Source organism: Triturus cristatus, chromosome 7 (genome assembly GCF_964204655.1).
Source record: "Triturus cristatus chromosome 7, aTriCri1.1, whole genome shotgun sequence".
NCBI classification, from domain to species: Eukaryota; Metazoa; Chordata; class Amphibia; order Caudata; family Salamandridae; genus Triturus; species Triturus cristatus.
In genome coordinates this window covers 58,272,353-58,289,435 of record NC_140590.1, presented here as the reverse complement: position 1 = coordinate 58,289,435, position 17,083 = coordinate 58,272,353, and the positions used below count along the sequence as shown (strand labels likewise).

Genomic DNA, 17,083 nt, shown 5'->3' with positions numbered 1-17,083 from the left:
TTCTCTCTTCCTCTCTCTTCCTCTCCCTCCCTCTCGCCCTCTTTCTTTCTCTCTCCCTCCCTCTCTCTTTCTCTCTCCCTCGCTCTTTCTCGCTCCAACTCTGTTTCTCTTTCTCTTTATCTCTCCCTCTCTCTTTGCTCCCTCTCTCTCTCCCTCTTTCTTTCCCTCTCTCTCCCTCTCTCTTTCTCTCTCCCTCTTTCTCTCTCCCTCTATCTCTCTTTCTCTCTCTCTCTCTTTCTCTCTCTCTCTCTCTCTCTCTCTCTCTCTGTCGCTCGCCCTCTCTGTCCTTTGATGGGCGCATGACACACCTTCTTATCTGTCTTTTTTTCTTGTAGGCTGTGACTTTCGGAATGCCCGGAGAAGACCCGCAGTGCCTCTTCATGATTGTTTTTATTTGTTTCAACTGTAATAAAGGTTTTGTTTTGGTTATATGATGTGGATGTGTGTTTCAATTTTTGTGGCCACACCTGTCTGTTAGGTGTTGTGGTTGTGTGACTTCAGGTGATTTGTTTGGGTCATGGTTTCGTGGGGTTGATGTGCATTCTCCTTGTCAGGAGCGAGGAGGGTGGGATCCGGGGTGGGGATGGGGGTGTGTGTTGCTGCCCTCTTGGTGTTCCAGGCTGCATGTTCAGTTGCTCGGGGGCATCTGTTGTTCTTCATGTTTGGCTATGAGCTGTGCTCCCTTGGCTGCTGCCGGTTGTCGTCTGACTTTGCCCCAGGTCAGCAGGTGTTAATTTCCTGCTGCTAACGCGCCTTATCGCCTGCTTTCTGTTCTTATCACAGATCAGGCTGGTCGTTGAGAATGTTGTGGAGTGGTGTTGTCGCGGCTTTTTGCTCGGAAAGCCTACTCTGCATCTCATTAGCGATAGTTACCGGGGTAATCCATGGCGATGTTTTTTGAGTGTGCTATCACAGGAAATCTGGTGGCATGGGCTGTTTGCACCAGCTTGTGAATGGGGCGGTAATTTTATCGTGACTTTGGCTGCGATAAAGTTCCGTTAACTCGGCAATAGCTCCTTGAGAATATGCCCCAAAATGTATCTGATCTTGTGTAATATAATCTGGTATACCCTGTAAAGGCGCTACAAGACCTTTGGGCTGTGCTCACGCTAAATAAAACAGCAAAATATATAGATATGAGTCCAAAATGCACCCCAGGCCTCATTTTAACATAAAAATGAATATAAGGCCTTACCTCATATTCCTTTACAGAAGGGGTTCCCCAAATATGCTAAAATCACTGGTACTAACACCGATATTTTTCAGAAACCTTGTGATTTTAGTGAATGGATTCCACAAGCCACCACCCTCCTCTGAAAAGTGTTCCAGCCCCAGACTCCAGTGCAGTTCACCATCTATCACTTTTACTGGCAGATCAAAATATTGGCCACATTCCCATATTGAAAGGCGTAGTTAAGGTTGTGACATTTACACTCAATTGCTGTTTTTATATTAAAAAATCGCCCCACCTCATGTCCCCTCAAGCAAGGTGAACTGTAAAAATGTGTGGTTCCAAAAATTGGGTCGTGGTTCTAAAAGGTTTGGGAAGCAAGGATTTGCAATGGCTGTTGAACAGTTTGGGGGATTTGCCCAGAACCAATAAACGTCCTACACAGAAGGTGTCTCGTTAAATTAATTACGGTGATGTTCTAAATGTTCTTTCTCTGGCCAGCTCCAGTTCACACCTGGGCTGCACTTGGCCTGGACCCAGACCAAGCATTAGGAGCACATGATGTTCATGGCGATAGACCAAATGAAAGATATACGGCATTGAACACAATCCGGGTCACCGCTTAAATTCTCCATTAGGCCTTTTCGACAAAGATCAAGAGAGGGATAAATGCATTATGGTGCCTCAGTTAAGACACAAATGAGTGAAGAACCTCTTGTCAGTTTTTCAACTCTGGTAACCCTGAAGAGGGTAAGAAAAGGGTGGTATGGAGGCTTGGGTGGACAGTGAGCTTCAAGTGGATCAACAAACAGACGTAGCCCTAATTACCACCGAGGAGATGGTTGGATGTAGCACATCCCAGGAAATAAAGGGACTTGACTTCTGATTGTCCAGAGGTTTCTAGTTTCTTTTGATACAAGGGGCAAAGCCCTCTCCCTACTTTGAGGATGGGATTCTGGAAAGGACAGAGGTATCATGGACCATGTTCAAGAGTACGCAGTTACCCAAGGCTTTGAGATGGAACAACGCCTGCGACAGCACAGTCATCATACAGGAAGGAGAACGTCATGCTTGTCAGTGCCATGTCTGACATCAGGGGACATGGATTCACCTGACACGTCTATGAAGGATGATGGACATGTACAGGGGGCTAGTGATGGCCTCTGTGCATGGCCTACACAGATCAATGTGCTGCTGGCATGGCACATCTGCTGACCGGGGTAAGGAGTATCATTTAGAGTCTGTGCAGCCTGTGCCTTCATTATTGTGTCATTTTTGTGCATTTTTAAACTATCTGGGCACAGGTACCACCCAACCTTAATACCAGTTTAACGCCCAAGTACAGCAATAAGCAACAGAAAGGGGACCAGTCAAGCTTTTCAAATAGCCTTCAACTGCTTAAATCTGTTTTGGAAAGTTTGCGGGATAACTGCTTTAGGAACAGTCTTTTTGATACAACATTTTTCTTCATAGCAATTTATTGATATAGTTCGAAAACTGCAAACAAGTTCTATTGTTTTCCATTTTCCTAGGGCATTTCCATTTTCCAGGCTAGCATTACTGTCATCATTATGTGGGAAAATAAGGGGGTTTCTCGGGCTTCTAATAAAACAAGAAAAGTAGGAAGATCCAAGCACCACAACGTGCAAACACCATTAAGAGGTTCTGCACGGTTGGTGTAAATGAATCCCATCAGCAATTAATAGGTCTCAGGATGTTTTTACTGAGAGCATCCTGGATCACGTCATTCCACACAGCTGTTTAAATCCTCTCGGGGGCAGATCAATGAGTCTGGACAATACGTCCAATCACAGAGCAGGTATAAATCACGTGATCCAGCAAGTCACAGTTTATTTCCTTTTTGGGAAGCCCAGCTAGTACCCTCCTCCCCCACCTTAACTTGAGCAGAATAAAAAGCAGTATAAAAACCCTGCCCAGGTGTCGAGAACTTCACAGGACAAGAACAACTGTGCAGACCCAGAAACTCAGCTTCACCAGCGCCACCATCTTCCCGGCACCATGAGTTCGCTCCTCACCGTGGCAGCCATCTTCGCCACAGCCATCCCTGCAGGTAAAAATGAAAGCCACAATGTCTCTATTGTATTTTCAGGTCACATATACTAATTGATGAAACACATGAAGGGCTGGGTACCTGAGAGCGATTAAGTATGGGAGCCAGGCAGGCCATGAGTTATGGGTTTTAAAACCAAATATATCAAAGAAAGTAAAGAATTGATACCACCTTAATTAGGTAATTAGGTTAACAAAGTCATTTATTTTCATGCTTTCATAAAACAAGTTCGTTTTCAGGCAATGATCAGATGAGATTTGAAAGAAACATGCAGATCGTCTTCTTCAACAAGGCATAAGGGGGGGGGGGAGAGAGATATTTCCTTGTTGAATTAAAGGCTGTGCACATTTCTTTCATAGCTCATTAGTGCATAAGTGAGCCAGCCCAAGCCCTGCCCATAGATCCAAGTTTATTTCTCTAAGTGCTCTGTGTTCTAGTGGGTTTCATCTCTTCATCCATTAGGGGAATGGCCCTTGGGAATGTGGTATCGCAGGATGTCCAGAGGCCAGAGTCCAATGAAACTAAATTAACTGTCCCAACAGAGGGCGTTACCCAGGACCAAGAGAGCCACCCTGTCACCTTGTGTTGAAGAAAATCTCTTCCTCCTTTAAACATGTATTGAATATGAAGGGATAGAAACTCCTAGGAAAGGTCAGTGACTTCCCAACACCCTCCCCCCAGATACTTTTGAAATGAGAATTAAAAAAATAATTACATATTTAACTAGCTTTTATTGGTTTGGTGCTTTAGTTTAACAAATTAATTAATTCTGGAAGCTACAATATGCATTTGTTTGGATTGATTAGCGATTTGGTAACAGTAATTTGTGTAAGGAACGTCCAGAACTGGATGCACAGTTTGTGTTAAAGATGTAGCGATCTGGTACCCGAAATTGTGTGTTAAAAGTTACTATCAAATACATGAACTCAGTGGATTGCTGGGCTACATAAATAATTGTAGAAAAAGTGGTCAAGGTGGAATGGGCATGCAGGGAGCACTGGATTCCTACCAACAGGGGATCACTCCAGAGGGCAATGGCTGAGTGGGCAGGGACTGTGAAGGATTCCATCACCCAGTAGGAGTAAATTCTTTAAAGAGAGACCAAGGATTAATTATTCATCGATGCTAGACTTTCCTCTACCTCAAATATGATTGCACAGGTAAAGGATCTAAAGGTTAAACAGACATGACATTTTCATCAACACAATTGTCTCTCCTCCTTAGTCTCTTCCACTCTTTCTTTGTTTTTGGGTTTTACCCCCTCCCTCTTCTTTCACCTCTATTGCTTGAAATCACCAATCTCTTAACACGTTTTCTGCTGCTTCTTAGGTGTAGCATTTCTATTTTCCGGCCCCTCTTATTCCACCGTTCTACCTTGATCCACCTTCCTGCATCGGTCAAAACTGACATAAAAGACAGACCACAAAGATCTGCTTCTTCTCTTTTTGAAAGATTTATTCCAGGCATTGTACAATCTAAACGAGTTTTTAATGTATTTGGAATTCTCTGGTGATATTTTGTCATTCTTGAGATTTAAAACTGGTTCGGTTGGGTTTTCTTCCCAATTGCATTGATGTTGAACAGAAGGTATATTTTCACCCTCCAAACTCCTGGGCTATCGACTTGACCTTCGACTGCCAAATCTGGCAAAATCCACAAGCCGCTCCCTCATCCCTATTCAGAAACATCATAAATGGCTCCTTTGAGCATGGCACTGTTCACTGATCCTTAATAAAGGTAATTATCAGACCAATCCCTAAAGAGGAGGCTGACTCAGAATGCAATGAATGTACTGACCCATCACAGGTCTTCCATTAGTCTGGACTCAAGTCACAACACAACATTGGCACGGTGATGCTTGACAATATTGATGGCATCTATCGGAAGAGCGGTAGTGGCACGTCTAATGATCCTACATGGGGTAACAGTGGCACTCAACACAGATGACCATGGCCCTCTTCTCAATACTCTATCAACTTATCGTGATGTCAGCAAGACTGTTCTAAAATGGAGCCACTTATACCTTGAACACAGCCAACTATTGACATCAACTGCAATCCATTATTATCTCCTCTGACATCACACAAAATAAACATAATCACTTGGCTCCGGTTAGACCTGACATCCTTAGGGTGGTCTTCCCCCAAACCTTTTGCCTACTTGCCTCATATTTATGCTGATTCCTTCTGTTTGACTAGGAGTCTGAGCACTTTACCACTGCCAACCAGTGCTAAAGTGCATGTGCTTCCCGCCTAAAACATGGTTTGATTGATATATCCACAATTAGCACATTTAATTTACCTATAAGTCCCTAGTCCAGTGCACTACATGTGCCCAAGGCCTATAAATTAAATGCTCCCAGTGGGCTTGCAGCACTGATTGCGCAACCCACACCAGTAGCACTTTAAACATGTCTCAGGCCTGCCACTTCAGAGTCTGTGTGTGCAGTTCACACTGACATGGCGACTTGCCATTTAAATCCTCTTGCTAACCCTTAAACGCCCCCTTTATTAAGCCACCCCTAAGGTAGGCCCTAGGTAGCCTAAAGGGCCAGGTGCATGCAACTAAAGGAAGGACATGTACTTTTAAGTTTTGCATGTCCTGGAAGTGAAAAATTCACATACTCGTTTTTCACTACATTAGAGGCCTAGCCTTCTCATAGATTAGCATTGGGGATTCCTTATTACATTTAATAACCCATAATTCCAAATTGAGAGAAGGTAGATATTATCATGTCTAGTACCTCTGGAAAGGTTACGACAAATCCTTTTTAATGGTAAAGTTGGATTTGTAGTTACCATTCTTTAAAAAGTTGGACATTTTTCTGCTCTTAGCCCTTTTGATGTCTGCTGCCTGTCTCTGATCACTGACTGGAATGGATGACAGTTCACTTTGTGTATTAACTTCTAAACAGTCCCACACAAAGGAAGACTGGATGTGACTTCATGCATCTTCCTGGGAGGAAGAGGAGGAGGAGATGGGCACAGCCTCACACTTACACCTGAATAGGCAGGTGCCTCCCTGTCCACCCACACAGGCTGCATATCTCCCTGTAGTGAGTCTAGAGCCGGGGCAGGTAGAAAGAACCTTTGTGGACTTCAAAGACCCTTCTTTGAAGTCACCCCCACTTTATTGGGACAACTGTGTATAAGTACAGGACCTCTGACCCTACCAACTAAGTACACTTCTGGACCTGAAACCAACTTATCAAGAAGAAGGACTGCTGAGCTAATGACTGCTACTCTGCTGGACTGCTGCTTTGGAAGACTGCTGCCTTGCTGTGCTCTTTGCTGCTCCCTCTGACTCATCACTGGACCCAGACAGACTCCAAGCGATAGCTGAGTAGCCTTCTGTTCTTCAAAGACTCACATGCATCAAAGTCTTATACCCAGCTCCTGTGCCTGGTTTATTGGAAGCGAACCCAGGTGGTCGCTCCAGCAAAACCGTCGCATCCTCTGCTGCGTCGAGCAGGACCAATGCAGAGCCGCTGTTGGGTGACATACCCGGCGCATCACACTTGGAACCGCTGCATTCACCATCGGAACCGCCGAATTGCCACCACGACAGTGAGAGACGATTGACGCATTACCTCGACTGCATGGAGAAATCCGGTGCATTGGCTTCGGAACCAATGCATCTCTAAACCGGCGCTTAACTTTGTAACTAGCGCATCACCATTGTTGCATGGAGAAAACCAACATCTCTCCTAAACTGTGGGATTGACACCGACACATTGCCTGGCTGTTCCCCACATCTTGTTGTTTTTAAACCCGGATAAAGGTACTTTTGCTCAGCAGGGCCTGTGTGGGTCCTGTACTCAATCTGCACTCCTTCAGTTTGGCATGAACTTTTGACATTGTCCCTGTCCAGCACATCCAATAAAATCTTTAAGCACTTACTGCTTCTAAGTGTAATTCTTGCATTTCATTTTCTAAAATCATATCTCAACGTCTACTTATTGAATTTTTGCCATTTGGTCTTGTTTTATTTGTAAAATCATACCTTATTTTTCCAAACTGGTGTTGAGTCTTTATGTGGTGTTTTCACTGTTTTACTGTTTGCTGTATTGGTCAAAAACTTTACACATTGCCTCTTAAGTTAAGCCTGAGTGCTCTGTGCCAAGCTAGCAGAGGGTGAGCACAGGTTCATTATTGGTGTGTATCTGACTTACCCTGACTAGGATTGTGGTTCCTGCTAGGGCAGGGTGCATACCCCTGCCAACCAGATACCCAATTTCTAACAGCTCCCTACTCGATCACAAAATAAACCTAGAATTTCACATTCATGAGAACACTGGAAACTGAAACTCATAAGATTGACTGATTACTTCATATCTCAAAAGGTCTACAACAAATAAGTCAAGCATTGGTTATATCACGAGGGATTATGATCTAACTATTCACTGCCTCCTGTGATTCCTACAACATCCCTAAAAGTGGTCCTCAATGTAGCAGCTACAATAATCACTGGCACAAACAACAAACACATTGCACCTGCTCTAATCAAGCAACCAAACACATTCAGCCTGTTCTAATCAAACCTAATTGGGATCTTCTTAAAGATCACTACACTTTCAGATTAGCTTGTATGATCATCAAAGTCCTGAACCTTAACATCCCTGACTCTCTGCAAAGAGACTCACCACCTCAGAGAAAGGTGGCAATAAGCTCCACTCAGAAGGTATAAAATATTAAAAGGCCTCCACATTTCCCCACTTTTGTTCAGGATTTGCTCTTAGCATTTGAAAATATGAACCCTTCAAAATAAGACAGGAACCCAATTGTTCCTCCTTCAAATCACATCTAGAAAATCATCTCCCCTAAATCAGATTAACAGTTCATAAAATGTCTCCACAATCATGCTGTCTGCATGTGCTGCCCCCACTATAGCTGGTTTGCAGGTTACACCAGCACTATGGGCTCTATATCTTGCACCAGAGTCTCCTTTACCACTTCCACCTTATCCAATAGATCTTGGGAGTGGTGGAGCGCTAGAGGACTGGGGACTTGAGAAAGGTGGATCTTGGAAATGTGTGGTGGTCTGGAAGAGGTGGAGTTTAGGAGGGCGCTGGGATTAGGAATATTAGAGGTACAATATTTGGCCCATTCTGAGCCAAAGGGGCAGTTATACACACAGCATTTCAACATGATAAGGCCAAAGCCTGGAGTCGGGGATCTGTCTTTTCTTCACGGCTCTGTACATTTACCTTGAAAAAACACTGATGCCTAAAATGTATGTGCTTCTTTTTTTTATATTCCAGTGGATTCTCTGTTTTGCAATCAGTGCTATGAGGTCAACCAGACCAGCTGTACCGGCCCTTCTGTACGCTGTGAAGATGATGTCACTCATTGCATCAAAGGTCTGGAGAACAACACATTGAGTAAGTGTTAATACTGATGCTAATACTATTTATAGCACTCCTAAGAATAATAATAGTAATACTAACAGTAATACTAATACTATTTATAGCACTCCTAATAATATTAATAATAGTAAGCTAACAGTAATACTAATACTATTTATAGTAATACTACTACTACTGATACTAAAACTATTTATGGTACTACTAATACTATTTATTGGACTACTAAGACTAACACTATTTATAGACCTACTAATAATACTAATACTGATTTTATTTATAGTAATATGAATACTGTTTATAGTATTAGTAATAATACTAATACTATTTTTATTTTTAATAATAATAATAATACTATTACTAATACTATTTACAGTACTATTAATAATACGATTACTAATACTATTTCTAGTACTACTAATAATGCTAATAGTAATACTAATACTATTTATAGTACTACTAATAATACTCATATCAATACTATTTATAGTACTACTAAAACTAATACTATGTGTTGTAGTGCTAATAATACTATTACTAATGCTATTTATAGTACTACTAGTACTAATAATACTAATTCTATTTATAGTACTACTAATACTACTAATAGTAATACTAGTACTATTTAGTGTACTTCTAATAACACTAATGCTAATAGTACTAATACTTTACCTTATTTAACTTTATTTCGAGTGATATCCATAAAAGCACATATCAGAAACAGAGTTAAAACATTCAAAATAATACCAAGATAAAGCTGCAAATAAACAACTATCATTCATACTAGGACAGTAAATAATAAATATATATATCAATAGACTAAAACCAAACAATCCCACTGAGAAGACATAATAATATTACATTAGCAGCAAAGGCAGATGTTAAAAAGCAAATCACACAACCTGGCCTATAGATGGAATGGTAGCCCACTTCAGTCTACACCTCCACATATGTAAAAGAAACCGTGCGACTGCAGAGACTAATGGCCGAATTCTTAAGGCAGAATTGTGGTCCCTAACCCCTAGATTACATTAACGCAGAACAATCCAGGCCCTCCTATGAAAATAGTACTGAGGGCAAAAAAACAAAACATGATCTACAGTTTACTGGGTACCATCACAAAAGGGACAACTCCTGCTCAATAAGGGAATGCTGAAATCTCGCCGACAAAGGGCAAAGAGGCAGGGTCTCAATCCAAAATGTAATGTACAAAGTGCTAGCAGCCAGGGGCTTAATGCTATTCGTATACTCTTCCAAAAAATAGAACTCTTTGATTCCAAGAATGCTCCAGTAAGGGGGTCCACATTACCTAACTTGTGAAACCCTTCTTCTATGTGTCTCTAATAGATTGCTTTTAACATGGACTTTGTCATCCAGCCAACAGTTTTAGGATGTACCCAAAGGGTCTCACAACCGATCTCAGCTAGGTTGCATTTGATATATTCTAACCAAGCAATCTTGCCTAACCCCCGGCATTTAAAAATGTCTTCAAGACCCAGCCTATAATATGCCAATTCTGCGATGGACCAAAGCCTCCTCCAGTACAGCAGCGGTCTGAGTTTGACCCTATGTGCAAGAGATCTAATATCCAGATCTAACCGCAACGGTGCAATGTGAGGATTTGCTGGCAAATTGTAGAGGACACATAAAAACCGGTTCCCCACCATTACCATAAAATTTACATTCTCATGTCCTCACAGTTCACCACAATATAACAACCCTCTCAAGGCCTGCAAGCTATAGATCTGTAGAGCAGGAGTAACAGGACGAAAACTAGAGCCTAGGACAGCCCTCAAAATGCTGCCCGTATAATTCTCCAATCTAAGTTAACTCTTCTGGATCTGAGAAGACCAACCAAAGGAGTCATTCAGGGTTAAGCCCAAGTAATCAAAAGTGCAAACTATCTCCAGGGGAACACCGTTGTAAATTGGGTGCGACCTTGTGGTGAGGCAAGAATTTAAAACCATACACTTGGTTTTACTAATGTTGATCTCCAGCTCTCTCTGCCTACAGAGACACCGAAGCGATGAAGCAGGTTTTGTATGCCCATGGGAGACTTGGAAATCAGCAAGCTTTTGTCCGCATACAGGAGTGCTGGGATATTTCTATTGGTCAGGGCCGGTGCATCATGCTTACACTGTTCCAAATGAGTCACTAGATCATTAATAAAAAGCAAAAATAGGGTTGAGGATAGAACACATCTTTGTCTCACACCCGAGAGACTGGGATAGGATCTGTTAACTCCCCAGAAATCCCACATCTGACCTGGGCATGGGTATTTGTAAGCCACCTTCTTAGAACATCCACAAGATATTTCGGGACACCATGTTGGTTTAAACTTCCCAAGGTGCCTCTCTAGAGACAAGGTCAAAAGCTGACCGAAGATCAACAAAAATAAGATATAGACGACCACCACCCAGAGTAACATATTTCCAATATACTAACTGCAGTTGAAGGACCTCATCAATAGTGCTTATCCCAGCACTGAGCCCCTCTTGAAATGGTGTGAGCACGTCTGTAACCTCCATCCAATCCTACAGTCGACTCAGTAGAAAGCGACTAAAGATCAGTCTGCAATAGATAGAAGTGACCTAAGACCCTTTTCATAAATCAGAATGATCTCTGCTCCAGCCCATGACCATGGCATAGGTTGCCCATTCATGATACTATTAAAAAAACTGACAAATAAGGACACCAGATTTCCTTCTCTGCTTCAGAAAGATCACCTGGAACTTTATCCAGACTGGACGCTTTCCCTGGAGTGATCGAATCAATAGCATTTACCACTTCACTCACTGTGGTTGGGGCTGCAGCACAAACAATCAGACTGGAAGTATCTCCCCCAAGCGAGACATGTGGTGACAAACTTGTCTCTAGCTCCTCCCAGATCAGCCATACCCATATCAAGGCCCATCATGGACCCACTACCAGGAGCACTTCAGTCTCAGTGTGTGCACTACTAATACTGTTTATAGTACTACTCATACTAATAATAATACTAGTGTGTCCTATCTTTGTCTTGCTAAAATTGCCTGCAGGTGTCCCGTATCTTGGAATTTCACTGAGGGAGCCTTTGGCAAGGTTAAAAACACAAACTGATGTTAATGGAGTGTCATTGGACTTCCACATCACAAGGCCTACATTTTTCAGCCATAAGTAATTGGCAATAAGGTTGATTGGCTTTCTACAAGACCAGGACTTTTTAAGGATCCCAAATTGTTGTGCATCTTGGACTGAACACTATTTATGCAGTCAAATCATACATGAGTGAGCATCAGTCATTCTTTCTAATATATATGCCTAATATCCTTAAAGAAATCCTGGGATGACTGTCATTCAGTAACACAATACCAGAGTGGCCAATGACCCCATCCCACTCTGTGGCAAGTGAGGGATGGTCCTCCTCTCATTGGCTGACACATGACTAGGTCAGCCAATGAGAGGAGGCAGGAGAACTTCTTGTTCTCTCCCCTCCTGCTGGACCTCCCATCACCGCCACGGTCCGTTACAAACCTTTTTAGGTCGAGCCTAGGCAGCGCACATGCGCTGTGTCCGAGACGTGCTGTAATCAGTGTATGGGCTAAGAGCATGGCCAGTTCCTTTTTATTTCTCACTTCAATTGTCCTTCACAAATTCTTCCTTGCTAGTGGTTTATCCTTCTGGTTTGTTCCGCCTTGTTGTCCTTTGTATCTGCCCGTAGAGCACCGCCTATCTTCCCCTCTCTATACGCTATTGTCTTTGTGTTGTTTCTCAGGAACTCTTTTTTCTTTCACACGCTTCTAATTCCGTTGTCCAATGTTGTTTCGGCTCTAGTGCAGCACTCTCATTAACCCGATTTAAAAATAATCAAAAATGCTTTGCAAACAGGTGCAGGTTGTCACAGTTGCTGCGTAGTGCAGGGAAGGCAGCCAGAAGTCTAGCAATGACCAAGGGTGACCTTGTAGCACAAGGCAAGGGCTTTTTGCCTGCTGCTGCTTGTATCTATCTTGCAAGTTTTACCTGGGCCCCGCGAGTGGGTGAACTCTGGCTTAGGTATGTAGACTGCAGGAGTCAGTGGCTCCTGGTTTGCACAATAGCTTGTGTGCACCGTCCGAACCAGTTCAGCAACAACACCTCAGGCGGAGCTGCGGACCGCAGGGGAGTCTCGGCACCACCTGCAGAGTCATGACTCCCCTGCTAAGAAGTGAGGGCTCCACCAGGAAATACACACTACGTGAGTATCAGTCTCCCTGCATTCCCCACCCCAGACTCCCTCCCTTCAGTTGCCGCCTTCATTCTGCTGGGTGCTTACCTTAAAAATAAAAACTCTGATGGTGGCAGTTTTTGGTCAGCCTCCACTGCCTTCACTTTTAATTGTTATGTGCCAAGAGACAACTCACTCATAAGGCTCCTGTGTCACGCCACCTCAAGCCCGCAGTAGGGTTAAAACCAGCGCCTCGGGCAGATTTACAATTGGTTGTTGTTCAGTAGCTCTGTCCTTCTCTGGCTGCCTCCTCACATCTTTCTGTAAGGCACTCGGATTTATTGGTGTGCTCCTTTACTGTGCACAGAGATTTCTTCCATCTGGTAATTGTGCTGTGTAGTAATCACACAGAGGCAGGTAAGTGTGAGAACAACTTATTTATGACTGTCCATCTCCACAGCTTCCAGGGACAACTGACAAGTGCCCCTTGGAGTTCAAACATTAACATTCTATTGCCATGACAGTGACAGAGTAAATTCTGAATAGATAATTAATCTGTACAGTAGAGACTACTACAACATCCCCTTTCTTTCCACATAACAAAAGAGGAAGAAAATGAGGAGCAAGAAAACAAGAAAATAAACTGAACAGGGGAAGCAAAATGGAAAGAAGAGGAAAAGCAAAAAGTCATAAGAATTAAAGATGTAGACGTTTGGGGGGGGGAGAATTTTATGACAAGTTAGGAGACTAGCATTATGCATAACCTTTTATTTGCTACTTCTGATGCAGCACTTAAAAGCTTCATGTAGAACAGTATGAAGTCACACAACTCTAGAACATTAAATATAACAAAGTCCCATAACATTCCGAATTCATCCTCTTTTGTTTGCTGCTTCTGAGCAGATAAATATATTTATATGTGTTGGTTTAGGAGAATTTTTATTTTAAATTAAGAAATTAATTAAATGTGTAGATATGTATTTAAGGAATGTATTTGAAGATGTTATGTAATAATATTAATGTTTAAGCATAATTGATTGCTGTTCTTTGATTGGGAAAATAAATTAGCCAAGTTTATTATTTTGTTAAACCCAATTTATGGGTAATTATTTATTTTATTAAATTTTAAGGTTAGGAAGTATAGATGGGTGGTTGCTTTAGAGGATTGAACTATATATTTATTTATTTCATAATGAAATAGGAAAGCAGTTAAAAATGTTTTGTTTACCTTTGAAAAGAGTCGTGCCGGTGCGCGAGGATAGAGTAGAGCTCGAGTTTGTATGACGCGTGCTGACTCGGATTGCATTCGAGTTATTCTGGCATGCAGCGTAAGCGCATCGAATTTAAGATGCGAAGAAACAAAAGGATTATTTTTTAAAAGAAGTAGAGCGGAATGCATTAACGTGCATGTTTGCGTGTATGTTTTGAAAGGAATTAGAGCTAGTTTCTGTAATGGCGGGAGACGAGTTGACGAATAGATGGTATCAAGGCAACGCATCTCGAGCCGGGGCAGATTTGAGAGGAGGTTTACGGTTGTGTGAACAGTTCATCGGCGAGGGAGGTTAATAACACGTAATAGGAAAGATTAACAGGAAAAAGAGGAGAAAGAAGGATTTTAAAGAATATTTAGAGATATAACAGATAAGGAAAGTTAATGTTATAAAAAAAAAGGAGCATAATAACGAAAGATGTAATTCAATTGTAGAGATTTCTGGAAAATATATATTCACTTAGATAACATAATATGAGTGAAAATGAAGGATCAAGTTCTACGGAAAAGCAAGAAGAATTTATTAAAAAAATAATAGAAAGATAGGTAGCAAAATGGAAGAAACCTTAAAAAGGTTGGTGAGAGAAGAGCAAAGAAAGGTTGAAGAATTGGATAAAGATGAGGAGGAGTTTTGGAGTATCTCAGAAGATGAAGAAAATGTTAATAAAGGTCCAGGAGGAAAATGTTTCGAAAAAGGAAACATGTTGAGAATAAAAAAGATGAAAGAAGGAAAAAAGAAGGACCTTCAACAAGTTGAAGGTCAATGATGGGTGTCCTAATCGGCACAAAAAAGAGGCAGGATTTCCCTGCAAATGAAAGGGGCGATAAGCCTGTTTGGATCCAGTGTAATGAAAATAATGAGTTTGACGAATATGTATTGGATCTGGATTATGGTGAAGATCCAGATGAGTTTTTAGATTTGAGTAGCACTAGTGTGAATGCTTTGAAAGAGCCTACAGATCTGTTGGGTCAAAAATTATTTAATCCTACACAGATAAAACATCAGAGGAGTTCGGAATGGTGGCCCTTGAGTCACGTTGCTGATTACATAAAATTCTGGATAAGACGTCCTCTGGAAAGGAGTGAACGCAATTTAATGAGAACAGAATGTTCAAGACCAATTATAGATGTAAAAGAGACCATGACACCAAATTTAGATCGAGATTTGATAACTTATTTATTCAAACTAGGGCGTGACCCAAGAAAAGGTCTTGAGAGGTCTCTTAAACAATGTGAGGACAAGTTACTGGATATTTTAGGACCAGTATCAAGGATATTTTATATGGTGGACGAATCGTATCTCAATGATACAGAGATAGATATAAATCTTTTAAGAGGATGGAGCCAGAGGGCAATTTGTTTCATTGGCAATGCAAATGCAACCCTAATAGCAGAAAGAAGGAAAGTGGTTATATTTCGTATAAGTCCTAAACTAGGTGATTTTGCAAAGAAGGAATCAAGTGAGGCACCAAAAGGATTGCTCTTCGGGGATGGATTAGTGAGGTCATTGGGCAAACATGTCCAGACCTTTACTGCTTTAGATAAAGCGCATGGATCTATGAAGAGAGTTTTTGGGAGTAATAATGGTTTATATGGAAGGGCCGGAATGCGGGGTCAGACTTTCAGCCGACGATATGGAAGAGGCCCAATTTACCAAGGAACAGGAATATCGCAAGGAAGAGGAAGTTATAGAGGAACATCTTACCCAGGAACACTGTTTCCAGAAAGGGGAAGAGGTGGAAGAAACAGATATACACAAGGAAGAGGAAATGTACAGTCAGGAAGCCAGTCAAGTCAAGGTGAGTACAAGAGGTTTAATAAGTTTTATCCAGAAAAACACAGGAGGATGGTTGAAAAATTTCATAGAGAAACAGAAGGAGAAAACAGAGGATACATGGGTAATTGGAACAGTAGGATGATTTTTAATAGATTTTGTAACAGAACCAGTTCAAGGGAAGGAACCGGGAGTTATTATGTTCAAGGAAGAGGTAGAGGTTATTGTGGAAAAGGAAGTGAAGGAAATGTTAGAAAAGAAAGCTATTATAGAGGTTCAAGAATACCAGAAAGGGTTTGTAAGTACACTTTTTGTAGTGTAAAAAAAAGGGAAAAGGATGGAGGCCTGTGATAAACTTGAGGAATCTGAATCAATATGTAGTTTACAGACATTTCAAGATGGAGGCAATCCGTCTGTTAAGGGATATTCTCATGGACAAAGATTGGTTAATGAAAATAGATTTGAAAGATGCGTATTTTTCAAATCCAATTGCTCAGATGAGTCAGCGATTTCTCCAATTCAGATGGAAGGGAAAACTGTTTCAGTTTGTTTGTCTTCCCTTTGGACTTTCATTGGCACCTTGGTGCTTTTCGAAGGTGATGAGGCCAGTTGTAGGGTAATTGAGAGAAAGGGGAATACGTTTGTTGATTTATTTGGATGACATTCTGATAATGAATCAAAATGTGGAAATGTTACGAGAACACGGTTTAATTGTGCAGAAAGTATTGGAGGATCCAGGGCCTTTGCATTACAGGGCCTTGAAAAGAGTAAAAAAGGAAGGTTTGAACAAGGGTCTCTGGTATGGTGACAAAGTGAGGCTGGGTGTAGAGGCAAAAGGAGTTGATTTGGTGGTTAGAAAACCTGAAGGCTTGGAATGGACGGGCAATTTTTGGGTCATGCCCAGACTTTGTTTTAGAGATGGATGCAAGCAATTTAGGATGGGGTGCGAGATTAGGTGCACAGGAGACAGGTGGAAGATGGGATATGCAGGAGAGAAAGATGCATATAAATTGTTTGGAAATGAAAGCGGGTGTCTTGGCAGTTCGCAGTTTCAAATAGAAATTACAAAAGACTACAATTATGTTGAAGATGGACAATGTTTCTGCATAACAAGTTAGGGGAAAGTAGATCGAAGGGAATGACAGAGTTAGCAAAGGATTTTGGGAATTTTTGCATGGCGCACAAGATAAGTGTTACAACAAACAAATAATGGACGGAATGCTGACAATGCATACATTCTCCCCCAGTCAAG

General features: G+C 41.7%; 1 protein-coding gene across 1 annotated transcript in view; it reads left to right on the top strand.

The window, feature by feature from the left end:
• Positions 1–3,172: 3,172 nt before the first annotated feature.
• The window catches only part of LOC146808802 (ly6/PLAUR domain-containing protein 8-like), a 47,822-nt gene continuing 33,911 nt past the window's right edge, over positions 3,173–17,083 (top strand). The window contains exons 1-2 of the mRNA XM_085614240.1: positions 3,173–3,242; positions 8,503–8,622. Of these exons, the coding sequence (XP_085470366.1) occupies positions 3,191–3,242; positions 8,503–8,622 (172 nt within the window). The 5' untranslated portion in view covers positions 3,173–3,190. The remainder of the gene's footprint in view (positions 3,243–8,502; positions 8,623–17,083) is intronic.